Source organism: Dipodomys ordii, unplaced genomic scaffold (genome assembly GCF_000151885.1).
Source record: "Dipodomys ordii isolate 6190 unplaced genomic scaffold, Dord_2.0 Scaffold88, whole genome shotgun sequence".
In the NCBI taxonomy this organism is placed as follows: Eukaryota; Metazoa; Chordata; class Mammalia; order Rodentia; family Heteromyidae; genus Dipodomys; species Dipodomys ordii.
The window spans coordinates 6,110,464-6,126,188 of NW_012267304.1; the positions used below are offsets into that span (position 1 = coordinate 6,110,464).

Below are 15,725 nucleotides of genomic sequence, written 5' to 3' on the forward strand. Positions count from 1 at the left end.
CATGTAACTGTAACCCCTCTGTACAGCATCTTAATAATAATAATAATAAAAGAAAGCAGAGAAAAAAAGAAGAAAAAAAAACTGTTCAAAAGATTCCTGATTGGAAAAGCCTACCTTGCCTCTCCCAAACTGAAGTAAGAGTCCCTATTCTTTACTATGCTTATCATAGTATAATTCATACTGAATTAGGCTACTTCCTCTACCAGACCATAATCTTCTCAAGGGCAAGAACTGAGTTGTTTTTGTCCTCCAATAGTCCAACTCCTATTAAATTCCTGCTTTGTAAATGCACCCCACAAGTGACAGATGAATAGGTGAATAAAAAAGTGAGCAAACAAACGTGTCTTTACTATACAAGAAATTCGATTGAAACAATGGAAAGTTAATTTCCTATTCCCATTTTCTTTGTAAAATAGGATTTTAAGGAAAGGGAAAAAACAAATTGTTTAAATAGGGATACAGGTGGACCCATTGTAACAATGAGATATACAAGTCTTTATGTCAAAAAAACGAACTTTACAACTTTGGCAGGGGGGCGGGTTATGGGTGGGGGGATGGGATATGGGAAAGGATAGGAAGGGGAAACAAAGGAGGAAGCAACAATGCTTGATAAGAAATGTACTCATAAGAAATGTACTATCTTGCCCATGTAATTGTAACTCCTCTGTACGGTATTTTCATAATAAAAATTTAAAAATAGGATTTTATAGCATGATACAATAAAACAATAAATGCTTTAATGTATTCAGCAGTAAGCCATAGGGAGAGTCTAAAGAGGTCATGGTTAGGCCATTTTGCCCTCCAAGGGACATTTGACTGTATCTGGAGGGAGTTGTATTGCCATAATTCAAACAGTGCTACTGGCATTGAATGGATAGAATCTAGTGATACTTCCAAACATCCTACAATGCTCAGGGATACTCCCCTCCTCTCCAAAAACGTATATTTAGCTCAAAATGTCATGATTCTGAGTTGAAATATTTTGAGCTAGAAGTATATGGAAAAGGAAAGACTGGGTCATAGCTGTCAATCAGTCCTCACAACTGCAATTGCTAGATGTTAGTGTACTCACTTCACTGTACATGATTAATTATACTTCTAGCATAATTCTAGTACCAAACCTTTACTGTATAGCAACCACAATAATTTCTATCTACTGAGCAGTTTCTGATCTGGCCCCTTTATATACTTTATCAGTATTAATTTTCTCAGTAATGCCTTGTAGTAGATTTGAATATCCTCATTTTACAAATCACTAAAAGTAAGGTTTCAAAAGCTTCAGTGATGGAGTTACCACACTAACTAGTGGTAAAGTCAGGGTTTAACTTCTTACACGTGAGGATTCAAAGCTTACGTGCCTCCATTACTCATTTTCTTCTGTGTATCCCAGCTATTTATGTATAACCTGGAAAGAAGAATGTCACCAATTTGTCTGAATTATTTGTTCAGTTACTCGAGAATTGCCTCAGTTTCCCCATTTGTTCTGTACATGTAGACGTGATCTATGAGATGATATTAAGGTTTGAATCCAAGCAGCTCTGCTTTAGTAAAAATGACTGATAACCTGTTGCCTATTTCCAATCTCAATAAATATTGCATAATGACATTGTATTTATACCTTTTTCTGTTAGGTGAAAAGCAAATGTTATTTGTATGGGCCCAAACCCTGCTTTACTTGCAAACTATAATAGTGCTGAGCAATCTAAGAGGAGAAAGCTAAATTTGATTAATTTTTTAAGTCAAGAATTGTGTTCTACTCTGTTGGATTTTATCCTAAGGGCTAGAGAGAATATACTTCCCTCTAGCCAGTGGGCCACCTGTGACTACTAACTAAATTGTAGATCTTGGCAGAGAGAACCTGCAGAGAAATAAGGAAGTAGACACTTCACTGTCATCCTCACGCTTTCTGTGCCTTCTCTCTAGCACTTATACACAGAGTGACCTTAGACAAGTCAGTTTACTTCACTGAGCCTCAATTTCTTACCTGTGAAATGTGGATGTATTAGAATTCTGTATGTAATTGATTTTAAGGTACTTTAATATCCAGTTAAGAGGACAAGGATTAGAGTCAAAAATAGCAAAATCCAAATCACAGATCCTTTCCTGGTAACTGTATGTTTCTCATTTATTTAATTTCAAAGATTTTATTTCTTCATCCAAAACCCTGAATTAATAATAGCATGAACTAAACAGCAATATGACAAACAAAAAATAGTTTTGGTAAAATAAAGCTCAGCAAATGCATGTAGCACCTAATAGGTACTCAATAAATGGTAGTCATTTTTGTATGAATGTAAAGCCTTAGTAAGGTAACACAATAGGATAAGTTTTGACATGAGTATAACTAAATCTAAGTAATAGGCACAGGCAAGTAGTGGGTCATTAGGCAAGTCATTTTCACAATAGAAAATTATCATGCTATTTTTACAAGATGAGTAGTCATGTTTTTTACAGTACAAATAGTGAGGACAGAATCTTACAAAGGGATAGAATTTTTGATACTAAAACTTCATTGATCTAGTCCTTGGAGAGAAGTGACTGAGGACCTTGGAGTTAGGAATGCCATTGGACCTCAAGGAACAAATAGAAGAGCCTGTGCTAGGGAGTGGAAGAAGACAGACAAGTAGAGGAATGTCCAGCAACTAACAGCTAAGGGAACCCACTCTCCATGCATGAAGAAAAGGAAATGGTTGCCTCTATTTAATTGTGCTCATATTGATTCTCAGCTATCTGATTGCTAGGAGGTGGGTAGCCCACAGATACAGCAGAATATTAATCTTCCACATAGATATGACCATTGGCACCAGCCCAAGGCATCATGAATAGATGATATGAACAGATCATTTTTCAGTTTTTTTCTTTTTTATCATTTTTCATTTTTACACAGATAAATAACCTGGGTTGGGCTTATTCATTGTGGTCTACCTGGCTTTGCTGGAAAATATGTGTTAGTGAGAAATTGTGAAAGGGGCTATCAGCACAATTTTATAATATAGTAAATTTATCTTCATGCTCCCTCTTCTAGGGCCCCATATTACATAGTCCTCATCCCTCCTCTCTAAACTCTTCTTCCCAATTTACCACCAGACAGAACTGATATTAATTGAATTCTTGTGCTTTTGCTGAAAAATTGAAACTTTCATTATACTGAAGGGATAATCTTTTAATGGTGAGAGTTCAGCTAAGTGTGTCAGAAAATATATTCATGGGCTTTTCTTTTTTTAAAATTGTATTGGCAAGGTGATGTTCAGAGGGGTTACAGTTACATAAGTAAGGTAGTGAGTACATTTCTTGTTGAACTTGTTGCCCCCTCCCTCATTTTTCTCCCACATTCCCTCCCCTTCAACCCCCATAATTTGTACAGTTCATTTCCAACATATTGTCTTGTGAGTATTGTTGTTGGTTTGCCCTTTGTCCTTTGTCTCACCATTGTGTTGTTTCCCTTCCCTTCCCTAATTCAGATAAATGTATATATAATACCCAGGGTACCAAAATGAAATACAGTAACAACAGGGGATAGACCATAGGAAAAAGAAAAACACACAAAAGAAAAAAGAAATTGTATACATTAAAATCACATACATTAAAAAGGACAACAACAAACAAAAACCTGACACCAAAACCACAACCACAACTCTATTTTCACATACAAGCATTTCATGATTTTTTAATGTCTTGGATTTTTTAAAATGTTTGTCTTTCCACTTTGATTTGGTTATTTTCCCCCTTTTCTCCATATTATGTTACAAGGTTTACTTTGTTGTAATTTATAGATACAACTTATCATGGCTCTGATGAATGAGATCACTTTAAAAGCTTGTTTTGTGATGAAATTGTAAATAAGGCCTATTCTGTACACTTACCTAACATCAGTAGATGGCAGCACTCTCCTGTGAAGGAGTGGGTGTGGGAACACCATTTTAATTGAAGAGCAGTTAAATTCAGAAACTGAATCTCACCAAAATGGTCGTCTTTTGCAAATCGTTGTGAAAGATTTATTTCCAGGATTTTTTAAAATTCTACATACCATGTAAATAATGGGTGAATGATTTACTACCATAAAGCTTCATTAACTGAAGCCCACCAAATGGGATTGGTCATAATTCAGAAAGTGGCTTGGGCTGAAGATTATTTGCTTTTGATCAGTCTGTGGAAAAAGAGTTTGCTCAGCAACTTAATGGTAAAACTAAAACTTTCTTGGAAAACTATAAACTGCTTTGAACTATAGTTTCAAGTGGCTTTATAATTGTCATTTTATTTTTAAAATACCATTAATCACTGACTTGAAGAAGAATTATTTTTGGTGATCTAAGAACTGTTAGATAATTTGAAAACTAAAACCTAGCAACTTAAAAAATTGCTAAGGTGGTTACATTCTGTAGATATAGTTTAAGTAAAATATGGCCTTCTGTTCATATTAAACCATGGGAGCATTTACAAAGGGAAATGCCTAATTTTGTTTGTTTAACAAACATTTACTGAGTTACTGAGTATCCTATACATTTCATGCTGAGCAGTGTGTAAAGAGGCATTGAGGACACAGAGGTGTATAAGACATGGATCCTGTCTTTATGACACAGTCTAAAATGGGTTGCCAATAGGCAAAGATCTGATCCAGTAAGGACAAAAACTAGAAGAGCTCCAAAGAGAGAAGGAGGAAAAGTATAACATTACAGAGTAGTTGCCAACTTTATTCAAAAGGATCAGGGAAGGCTTCCTAGGAGAGGCAGCATCTAAGCTGAGGTGTGTTTGGTGTGGGGGTGGAGGGTGGGGGAGGTGAGGGGGTACTGGGGCTTGAACTCAGAATCTAGGTGCTGCCCCTTAGCTTTGTTAATCTAGACTGGTGCTCAACAACTTGAGCCACAGCTATTCTTCCAGCTTTTTGGTGGTTAATTGGAGATGAGTCTCCCAGACTTTCCTGACCAGACTGGTGTTGAGCTGTGATCATCAGATCTCAGAGTTCTAAGTAGGAAGGATTGCAATGAGCCACTGATGGTCAATTCTAAACTGAGTTTTGAAACATGAAAACCTGGGATATACACTAGAAAAGACATTCCTGTATGAGAATGGCATGTAAAGAGGTCTTTAATGCCATGCCACGAGTGTCTCTGTGATTGTGTCCTGTGTCTTGTTGATATTGTTTTTGTTATTTCTTTCCTCTTCAGCATGTTTCCTAGCTGTGTTATGTGTATTTGCATGCTGCAGGCCTTTGTAACAACTGGAGGCCAGCAGCCTATTAACTGTATAATAAAGACTCTTGCAGGAACTGTAACTCTTCACTGCTGTTAAATAATCAAGAAACTCATAAACTGTTTAACAGAAGCTGATCATGAATTCAAATTAGTTTTTTAGTCAGAACATCAGGTTCTAGTGATGAAAGAAACAAGCAGGAGCGAGATCATGAGGAAACTTGCATTTCATGACAAGAACTTTGATCTCATATTAGGGGCCCATCCTGAACTAGAGAGAAACAAATGATCTGGTCATCTGGTCAGTCTATACTTAGAGCATCCTGGGAGAGGTGTAGAACCATCAAGGACAGCAGTGGAAATAAGAATTTCAGTTAGGTGACTTTTAGAAGAGCTCAGAAAAATGATAATAAAAGACCCACTAAAGTAGCAGAAAAAGGAAGTGACAGATTCAAAAGCATTTTAGGGCCTATAATCCCAGCTATTGAGGAGGCCAAGATCTGAGGATCATGGTTTATAGCCCAAAAAAAAAGCCAGAAGTGGCCATCTCAAGTAGTAGAGCACCAGTCTTAAGCAAAAAAGCTAAGGGAACTCATTGTCCAGGCCCTGAGTTCAAACCCCAGTTCTAGCACACACATGCACAAAAATCAGTAAACAAATAGAGATCCAGGAGTCAGTAGACAGCTGCCAGTGGGGACTAAAAGTGAGGGACAAGTCAATGATAACCCTTACATTTCTGCCCAGGTTATGTAATGAACAAATTGACAGTAACAATGACTGAGATAGGAAATACAAAAGAAAAACTACAACTCAGAAGTTAGCTAAGTATTATTTAACAAAACTGAACAACGAAGATTCCTCAACAACCTGACTGAAACATATTTTGTTGATTATGTTTGTCAAGGTATACTGTCCATTATTGGGTCTTAATTAAATTGTTGTTTTCCTACCATCCCAGAGAACAGATCATTGTATCATTTAGTAAGGTGTACTAATTGTTGTATACTGTATAGCATTTGAATACATATTTTCTTGTTCTTGTTCACTTCCTTAACAACTGCTGCTGCTATAAGCACCAAATTAAAGAAACAAATATACTAGTCTAAAAAAGCATGTATGTTTTATTTAGAGGGCTCAAAGAAAGGTGGATGATTTGAAGTTACATTTAGATGATAATTAGGAAATTGTGAGTTAGAAAAGGGAATGGGAAAAAAGCACTTGCAAAGATGCATTACTCAGATTTCAAGTAGGAGGGATGGATGGAGAAGGGCGAATAATTCCAACTTAGAATAGGTAGGCAGGCACCAGATGGTGCTAGGTGCTCAGGTGGTAGCAAACTTGCTTAGCCAGTGTGGGAACATCAATTCAATCCGTAGTACTGAAAAAAAAAGAAAGAACTGAGTCATAATACTTTGTGATTAAACTCTTGTCCGCTAGACTCATTCCTCTCCTCTGTCATTCTGAGCACACAGCTAGGTACTTAGTATTTACTCAGTAGCCCATTGTCCTGCAGAACTGAATGTAGTTTAGTGTTCAACTTTACTCCAATTCATAGCAAATAGTTTTTTTTTATCAAATTATATGTACAAATTCTTAGATGCCTTAACCTCATTCTCTATAAAAATCGATTTACGAAAACATTTTTATAAATGCTGGGTTGTAATCAGTCCTTTTTTGTTTCTTAAACAGCATCAAATTTTAATATATGCAACAGAATTATTATTACTATTTAATATATTATTGTTTGTAAAACAAATTGAAAAGTAACCCTTCTCATATATTATAAAATCATATGAACGCCTGACACTGGTGGCTCATGCCTGTAATCCTAGCTACTCAGGAGGCTAAGATCTGAGGATTGTGTTTCAAAGCCAGCCCGGGCAGGAAAATCTGTGAGCCTCTTATCTCCAATAAACCACCAGAAAACCAGAAGTGGCACTGTAGCTCAAGTGGTAGGGCACTAGTCTTGAGCTGAAGGGCTGAGGGACAGCACCTAGGCCCAGTATTCAAGCCTCATGACTGACCAAAAAAAAACATATGAGAGTATTTCTATATTTTTAAATTTATAATTGAATTTGGTACCTTAATTTTATTATTACGGAAATCATTCAATCAATTCTGACATATTTTACTCTTCTTCTACCTCTTTGTCTTCCTCTCCCTTGTCCTCTCTACCCCAAAACTATCTCTCAGGAAGCATTGTGAGTGTTGGCGACCCAAAGAAAAAATATACAAGATTTGAAAAAATTGGTCAAGGGTAAGTGATTGTCATTTGAAACATCAAAAATTGAGCATTATCAACATAAGATAAAATTCAGTAACTGCTTATAATCCTTGTAACTATGTTTTTCATATCCTGGATTATATGTGTGTTTTATATTCTGAGTATTGCCTTTTCCAGCTGGCAGGCAAACTAGTCATAAACCTAGGAACTCTTCCTGCTGGTTCTTCCCTATCTTTGAGCTGACAGTGGATTTTGTTGCTTTCATTGCTTGGGATGGAATCTAGGGCCTTATGTTTGCCAGGTAAACACTCTACAGATAAACTACATTCTTATCCCAGAACAATGGATTTCGTAGGGATGTTTTGATTACTATATGGTTAGTAGGTTCAAACTAATTTATCTATAAAGAGTAAAGTTATGGGAACATCTAAGTTGTGTGAAAACTGCTATTATTTTGTTCCCCCCACATCAATCTAGATGTTATACTAACATCCTATTTTTCTCTAACTGGGAAAGATGACAAAAGTTTTTTATTGAATGTTCTAGTTTTGACAAAGTTAACTGAATATGGAAGAAACACATGACTTCCATAAGTATGATAGGATACCTTATTTTCACCCAATATATTTGTTAAAGATGTATTGGCTCCACGGTCAATAAATTGATTTAGAAATCTGGCCTAGGCACCAACAATCAGAACCATGCAAAAATTTCTTAGATGATCTTGGTCATTGGCTAAACATGTGAACCAGGTTGTGAGATAGTTCAGTTGTGAGATAGTTCAGTGTATTTAAAGGTAGGAGTGAACAGTTCTGTAAGCCAATTGTTATTAGATATAGCACTAGGGTCTCAGTATGAAACTTGGTAAGAGGGTCTGAGTAGGCAACAGTTTAAGACAGAAAAGTTTTGTTCCAAGATGTGTATCTTTCTATGTCCATATGCAAACCTCAACTGTGTCTTGCCCAAAGATAAATAGGTCAAGACAAGTTGCAATGCACACACACACACACACACACACACGGGGTTCTGAAAACAAAACTTGGCTTTTAGATTTTACTGTAATATGATGGAGTCTGTGATAGAGTTATAAACAAGCAAAAGATACACACAGTACTTGGAAAAAACACTCCAGGTCCTAGGTGTTAACATCATAGCCATTCACTATGGTTAGCACTTAAACACTTTATGCACTGCTGTTCCTTGTTGAGATGTGCTGTAAGTATGAAATACACAGTTAATTTCAAAATCATAGTGTGAGAAAGAATATAAACTATCTCATAGATAAATAGTGTGTTACCTACATGTTAACATGATAGCATTTGTCATTTATTGGGTTAAGTAAAGTCTATTAAAATTAATTTCACTCTTTAAAATCATTTAATGTACTTTCAATAGTATGAAGATGTGATGCACATTTTTTCTTTTCATGTTTTTAGAATATTATTTGAATTGATGTGTAATAATTATATATATTTATGAGTAGTCATGTGATGTTTTGATATATGTATGTACATTGCTTTATGTTCAAATGAGGGTAAGCATATTTATTTTGTCTAACATGTATAATTTTTTGTGATGATATTCTGGATATTCTATTCTAGGTTTTTAAAAATATACATTATCAGCCAGATGCTAATGGCTCACACCTTTAATCCTAGCTACTCAAGAGGCTAAGATCTGAGGATTGCATTTCCAAGCCAGCCTAAGCATCCAAATCTGAGACTCATCTCCACTGAACTACAAAAATGCTGGAAGTGGAGCTGTGGCTCAAGGAGTAATTGAACCTAGGCCCTAAGTTCAAGCCCCGGTCCTAGGGCTTTACCCTATTCTTGCAAATTCTTTTCCCCTCTTACCTTTTCTTTTCCCCTCTTACCTTTTCTTTTCCCTATTCTTGACTATTATTTCCCCTGTTATTACCTTTCCCCAGCCTCTAGGAAGCATCATTCTATCCTCAAGTTTGATGAGATCAAGTTTTTCTCATTTTTACATCTGAATAAGAGCACATAGTACTTGCCTTTCTGCACCTAGCTTACTTTAGTTAACATAATGATCTAGTTCTATCCTTATTGCAAATAACAAAATTTAGCCAGGTGCCGGTGGCTCACGCTTGTAATCCTAGCTACTCAGGAGGCTGAGATTTGAGGATTGCAGTTCAAAGCCAGCCCAGGCAGGAAAGTCCACGGCACTCTTATCTCCAATAAAGCATCAAAAAAAACAGAAGTGGTGTTGTGGCTCAAGTGGTAGAGTGCTAGCCTTGAGCTGAAGAGCTGAGGGACAGCACCCAGGCCCAGAGTTCAAGCCCCACAACTGAAAAAACACCACCACCCACAACACAAAATTTAATTCCTTTCTGACTGCATAAGGTTTCATTATGTATGCATATCACATGTCTTTATCCATTTCAGTAACTGTTTGATAGACACTTAATGTGTTTCTTAGCTATTGTGAATAATGCTGTACTAAAACAAGGGAGGGCAGATGTCTCTTCCACATGTGATTCAATTTGGGTACTTGCTCAGCATTCATGTAGCTGGATCATATGGCAGTTCTATTTTGTGGGGTACTCCATACTATTTTCTGTAATGATTATACTAACTTGTGTTCTCAATAACAGTGTACCATCATTCCCATTTCTCTACATCGTTACCAGCACTTGTTATCTTTAGTGTTTTCAATGGCTTTTCTTATTGAAGTAAAATTGTATCTCTTTGTGGCTTTGATTTGTAATTCTGATTAGAGATAATGAGCATTTTTATGTACCTGTAAATAAATGCAATGATTGTACATATTTAAGTCCATTTTTGTGAAATTTCTATTCACATCTATTGCCTACTTTTATTTATATACCAAACCGAGTTTTTGTTTGGTTGGTTAGTTGGTTGTGGTTTTTGGCATTACTGAGACTTGAATTCAGGTTCTATTACTTGAACCATGCTTCCATTTCCAGGTTTTTAGAGTTCCTTGCATATTTTGAATATGAAGTCCTTGTCAGATTTATACATTGCATGTATTTTCTGCCACTCTGTAGCTGATATCTGCATTCTGTTGAATGTTTCCATTGCTGTGTAGAAGCTTTTTAATTTTATGTAATCTCCTATGTCCAATTTTTGCTTTTGTTTATGGCTCACATTATCGTTTTAGGGTAGTAGCACTTCTTTAGTTGAAGGCTTATACAGGCACTGTTTATTTGCTTATTCATAAGTGCTTTATGGAGTTGTTTTTGGGGGAAGTGAGAATGAAAGATATTGTGATTTTGTTTTGAGTCTTCCTTCACACTAAAACCCAAATGAGCCAAAAGTAAAAAGAAGACATGATTTCAAATATCTCCCAGGTAGTGAAGCAAGACTAATTTCCCCAAGAACAAAGATTAGGCCACCAAGAGATTTTTGCATACCAAAGAGATTTGCCCTCCAAAATGTTATTTATATATTTGAGTTCTGAAGGTGAAAAGGAAATACCTTTGCAAACTTTTTTTCACCTAAAATGAAATATCAAGGCAGCAATCTTTCTTGCCACTTCAGAAAGGGCTATTTTAAATTCCAAGTACACCATTTTAAAGAATGATGAGACCAGCTGAGAGTTCAATCATAGGCTCAAGAAATGTTTAATAAGTCTTCAGAGAATAAGACGTTTATTTTGTTCTTCCTTCTGTCTCCATTAGAATCTAATACAATGTTTCTGTACTGAGTAGCCCCCTCACCAATTTTGTATAGTTATGATCAACAGCCAGCTGTTTTCCACACTCAGATAGTGCTTTCTCTGCCTGTCACTCCCACCATCAGACACTTTTGACTCAATAAATATTTGCTATATTAATAAAGATATTTGTCTTTCTAGCTCTCCTTTTACTCTCTTTGTTCTGTTTATATGTATACAAATGTCTATTTGCCCTTCTCTGTTTCTGTCTCTTGCTCTCAGTTTTTTAGTATCTTCATCTCTTTGTCTCTCACAATGAGTTGGGGTTACACATTGTATCTTTTATTCTTTAGGTATGTGTGCTATAGAGCACACATTTACAAATGCTAGCTTCGTCTTTCTACAGTATATTTACACCACACACACACACACACACACACAAACACACACACACTAAACGGTCATAATATAAACCAACTTGACATTAATCAAGATTCATGATATTCATATAATACTTATTTGTTAAATGGCAACTCATTTGTACAATAACAAGAATAAATAGAAAATTTTAAAAATTCAAATTACATATGAAAATGGTTTTTATAAGATATAAGGTAGTAATTTAAATCTATTTGCTGGAAATTTTATCATTTGTCTGATGTACTCATTTTATTTCTTTTGAGCTTAGCAGATAGTTTGCTGTCTGTTTTTAAGTTTTTCTTTGATCAAGCCAAATATTTTTCCTTTATTTCTCTGCAGATTAAAAACCCACAATATTAATGTAAATTATGTTCAACATTTTTTCATGAATTATTGGCCTAAGCTAATCAAAGAAATCTCAGTTCCAATGTATAACACTTTTCTTTGCATTAAGTCTGTTTGTTTTGTTTCACTTTACCTGTTGTTATGATGCCATTAAACATCCTGCTAGCAATTATTTGGTACTAGCAATAATCAAGTCCCATTCCATTTTCAGGTTCAGGGAGCAAAACAACTTACTCTTAGGAGCTGGATTTGAGAAAAACTTGTTCATTAATCATTCTCATCTACTTGGAAAAGTAAATTTTCCAGAGTTGGTTACTGCCATCCCAGCCTTCAGGCCTGGGGCCAGAGAATTAGGCTTCATCACTCATAAATCAAGATCAGAGAATTTAATGTCTAATCATGTCAGATTATGAGTCTAAGGCTAAAAAGGACATTATTTTACTGTTTTCTATGAAAAGTATATCTTATATAATTGATCACCAACTTCTGCACAGATTTGCAAAAATGATAAGAAAAGAGAAAGAGGAGAAAGAAAAATTAAATAAGAAAAAAAATGAGAAAGATAAAAAGAGAAGGAAGGCAAGAGAGAAGAAAACAAAGTAAGGAAGGAAGAGAGAGACGGAAGTAAAGAAAGAAAAAGAAAGGCAGCAAGAAAAACAGAGTGGGGGAGAGAAAGAGAGTCACTAGTCTGGTACCACTCCAAATTTTCATTAACTCATGACTTTGCCTGAAGTTTATGTAGTAGAAACTAAAGAAGCTTTACTTTCTAGGATAGTTATGTAAGAAAATTCAGAAACTTTTTAGTGAATTTGTAGTATGCAATAGCAAAATTAAATATTTTTAGTCAACAGCTCTTATTTAGTCAGTAGCTAATATTGGCAATGTTCCTTCCATATTTTTCATTAATGTACTAGAATTCATTTTAAGGGTTTTCCTTTGATGAGAATGAATAAAAAATAGAACATTTTCTTTTGGATGTATAATGTTTTCTCATCAATGAAATGGAAAATATAAGCAAGTAACTCAGAAGAGATAGTTTAGATTCTCTTCACAAAATACCATTTTTAATTCAGTAAAATTTTCTAGTGTTACACAGATTCTTTTATTCCTCTGAATATCTGGCAGAAATAAAAAGAATTATATCAGCAAATAAGCAGATGGTTATGTCAGTTATATCAGAAAATAAGCAGAAAAAGCAAAGTGTACAACTCTAGTGGTACAGTACTTATCTGGCATGTATATAAATTCAATCCTCAGTACTTTTAAAAGGAAGGAAGGAAGGAAGGAAGGAAGGAAGGAAGGAAGGAAGGAAGGAAGGAAGGAAAGAAAGCAGGAAGGAAAGGAAGGAAGGATGGAAAGGAAGGAAGGAAAGAAGGGAGGAGGTTAGGCAGGCATTTAAAGTGTTTATCATAGTATATGGCACATAGATAAGTAGTCCAATTATTATTAGGGTGAAAAACACACCCATTTTCTAGAATTATAGAATTACAGACTCACATGTTAGAATTATAAAGAATAGAGACATAAGTATTATAATGGAGTTACATAGAATTAAGGGGAGAGAGAGAATAGATACACAATTTGTTGCCGAGGGAGGGGTAGAATGAAGGATTCATAAAGGAGGGTAAATTTAATTTGTGACTTTGAAGATTCAGTTGGTGGCTATGCTCTTTCATGTAAATTTCCGTACAGCCTTTCATATAGTAGTTTCCTGTACTTATGGTTTCCACTAAAATTATTTCCCTGAATACTGTAAAATACTGATTTTCTAAATCTGTAATTTCTTCAGTTATTAGCTAGTATACTTTTGTTGAAGAGATCTATACTTCATCACAGGACTCTTCAGCTACTATGGAATACACAAAGTAGTCAAAATATATCCTTCATTTTTAATTTTTAAAATTTATTTGCTTATTGCTTACCCTGGTGCTTGAACTCTGGGCCTAGGCACTGTCTCTGGGCTCCTTTTGCTTAAGTCTAGCAGTCTACAACTTGATCCACACACCACTTCTTGCTTTTTCTGTGATTAATTAGAGATGAGTCTCATAGACTTTCCTGCCCTAGCTGGCTTTGAATAGTGATCCTCAGATCTCAGCCTCCTGAGTAGCTAGTATTATAGCCATGAGCCACTGTGACCCAGCACATCTTCCATATTTAAACAAGAAATTTTCAGTACAAGGAGTTAGTACTCATATTAAGAAATATAAAAAGACTTTTATTTAAAATATTTATAAACCCTTAAATCTTCATATTTTCCATTTATTTTAATAATTTGTTCGTTATTATTTTAATGGGTAGTTCCCCCTCCTCCTTAATGGGAATCCTTTTCACTGCACTAGTTTTGAAAGAGACCTTTTAAAAGCTTGTTTATAATATTTAACACATGTATTATTGGTATAAACTTTCTGAAATTATTTATTTATTTATTTTATTATGGTTAGGTAATTGTACAAAAGATTTGCCATTTAACAAAGCAGTTTATTAATACAATATATCTTTCACATTAATATGTAGTCTTTATTGTAAAGATATTGTACAGAGGGGTTACAGTTACATGAGTAAGATAATGAGTACATTTCCTATTGAGCATTATTGCCCCCCTCCTTTGTTTTACCCTTATTATCCCTCCCCTACCCACGTCCCCAACTCCCTCCCCAACTCCTCCTCTCACTGAAGTTGTGAAGTTCGTTCTCAACATAATGTCTTGTACATCTCATTGCTACAATGGGTCAACCTGTATCCTTATTTCAGCATTTTGTTATTTCTCTTCCCCTGCCCAAATTAGAAAAATGTATAAATGATTCAGGACACCGGAATCAAATACAGTGAAAATAGGGGTTATACCATAGGGGAAGAACAAACAAAAGAAAAAATTCATATAGTACATTATAAGTACATTAAAAACAGCAAGCAAGATAAAATCTTGTGCCCTTCTTTTGGGGTTCATTTCACTTAGCATCATATATGTTCATATATACATAGCATTATATATGTTCATATGTACATAGCTTTTGAGCTTTTCTGCTTGTCCTAGACATATACTAGTTATTGCAAATAAGGGAAACAAGGAGACCTATGTTTTATTGGGCCTGGTTACTTCACTTGATATAATTTTTTCCAACTTTATTTCCTAATAAATGGGGTGATGTCATTCTTTCTCATGGAGTCATAGAATTCCAGTGTGTGTGTGTGTGTGTGTGTGTGTGTGTGTGTGTGTGTGTGTGTGTGTACATTGTCTTAATCCATTAATCTACTGAGGGGCATCTGGGTTGGTTCCATATCTTAGCTGTGGTGAATAATGTTGTGATAAAGATAGTTGTACTGGTAGCTTTGGTATGACCTTGTTTGTGATTGTTTGGGTAAATGCACAAAAGTGGCTTTGCTGGGTCATAGGGGAGCTCTGTGGAGTCTTTTGAGGAACCTCCATACTGCTTTCCAAAGTGGTTGAACAAGTTTACATTCCCACCAACAATGCAGTAGGGTTCCCTTTTGGCCACATTCCCTCCAGCATGTTTTTTTTTAGATTTCTTGATTATGGCCATTCTAACTGGGGTGAGGTGGAATCTCAATGTTGGTTTGATTTGCATTTCTTTTATGGCTAGAGAAGTTGAGCATTTCTTCATGTGTCTATTGGCCATTCTTATTTCCTATTTAGAGAAGTCTCTCTTTAAGTCTTTAAGCCCACTTATTAATAGGGCAGTTGTTTCTTTGAGGATTTGTTGTTGGGAGATTTAATTTTTTGAGTTCCAGGTATACTTTAGATATGAGACCCTTTTATATGGCTAGGAAGGATCTTCTCCCAATCTGTGGGCTTTCTATTGATCTTGCTGGCTATGTCCTTTGCCATGCAGAAGCTCTGAAGTTTCATGCAATCCCATTTGTCCAACCTTTCTTTGATTTGTTGTGTTTCT

At 35.4% G+C, this 15,725-nt stretch overlaps 1 protein-coding gene across 5 annotated transcripts in view; it reads left to right on the forward strand.

Annotated features, from left to right (window-relative positions):
- The window catches only part of Pak3 (p21 protein (Cdc42/Rac)-activated kinase 3), a 250,362-nt gene that overhangs the window by 200,677 nt on the left and 33,960 nt on the right, over window positions 1-15,725 (forward strand). For all 5 annotated transcript variants that reach the window (XM_013025849.1, XM_013025850.1, XM_013025846.1 and 2 more), the window contains one exon: window positions 7,383-7,446. In XM_013025849.1, the coding sequence (XP_012881303.1) occupies window positions 7,383-7,446 (64 nt within the window). The remainder of the gene's footprint in view (window positions 1-7,382; window positions 7,447-15,725) is intronic.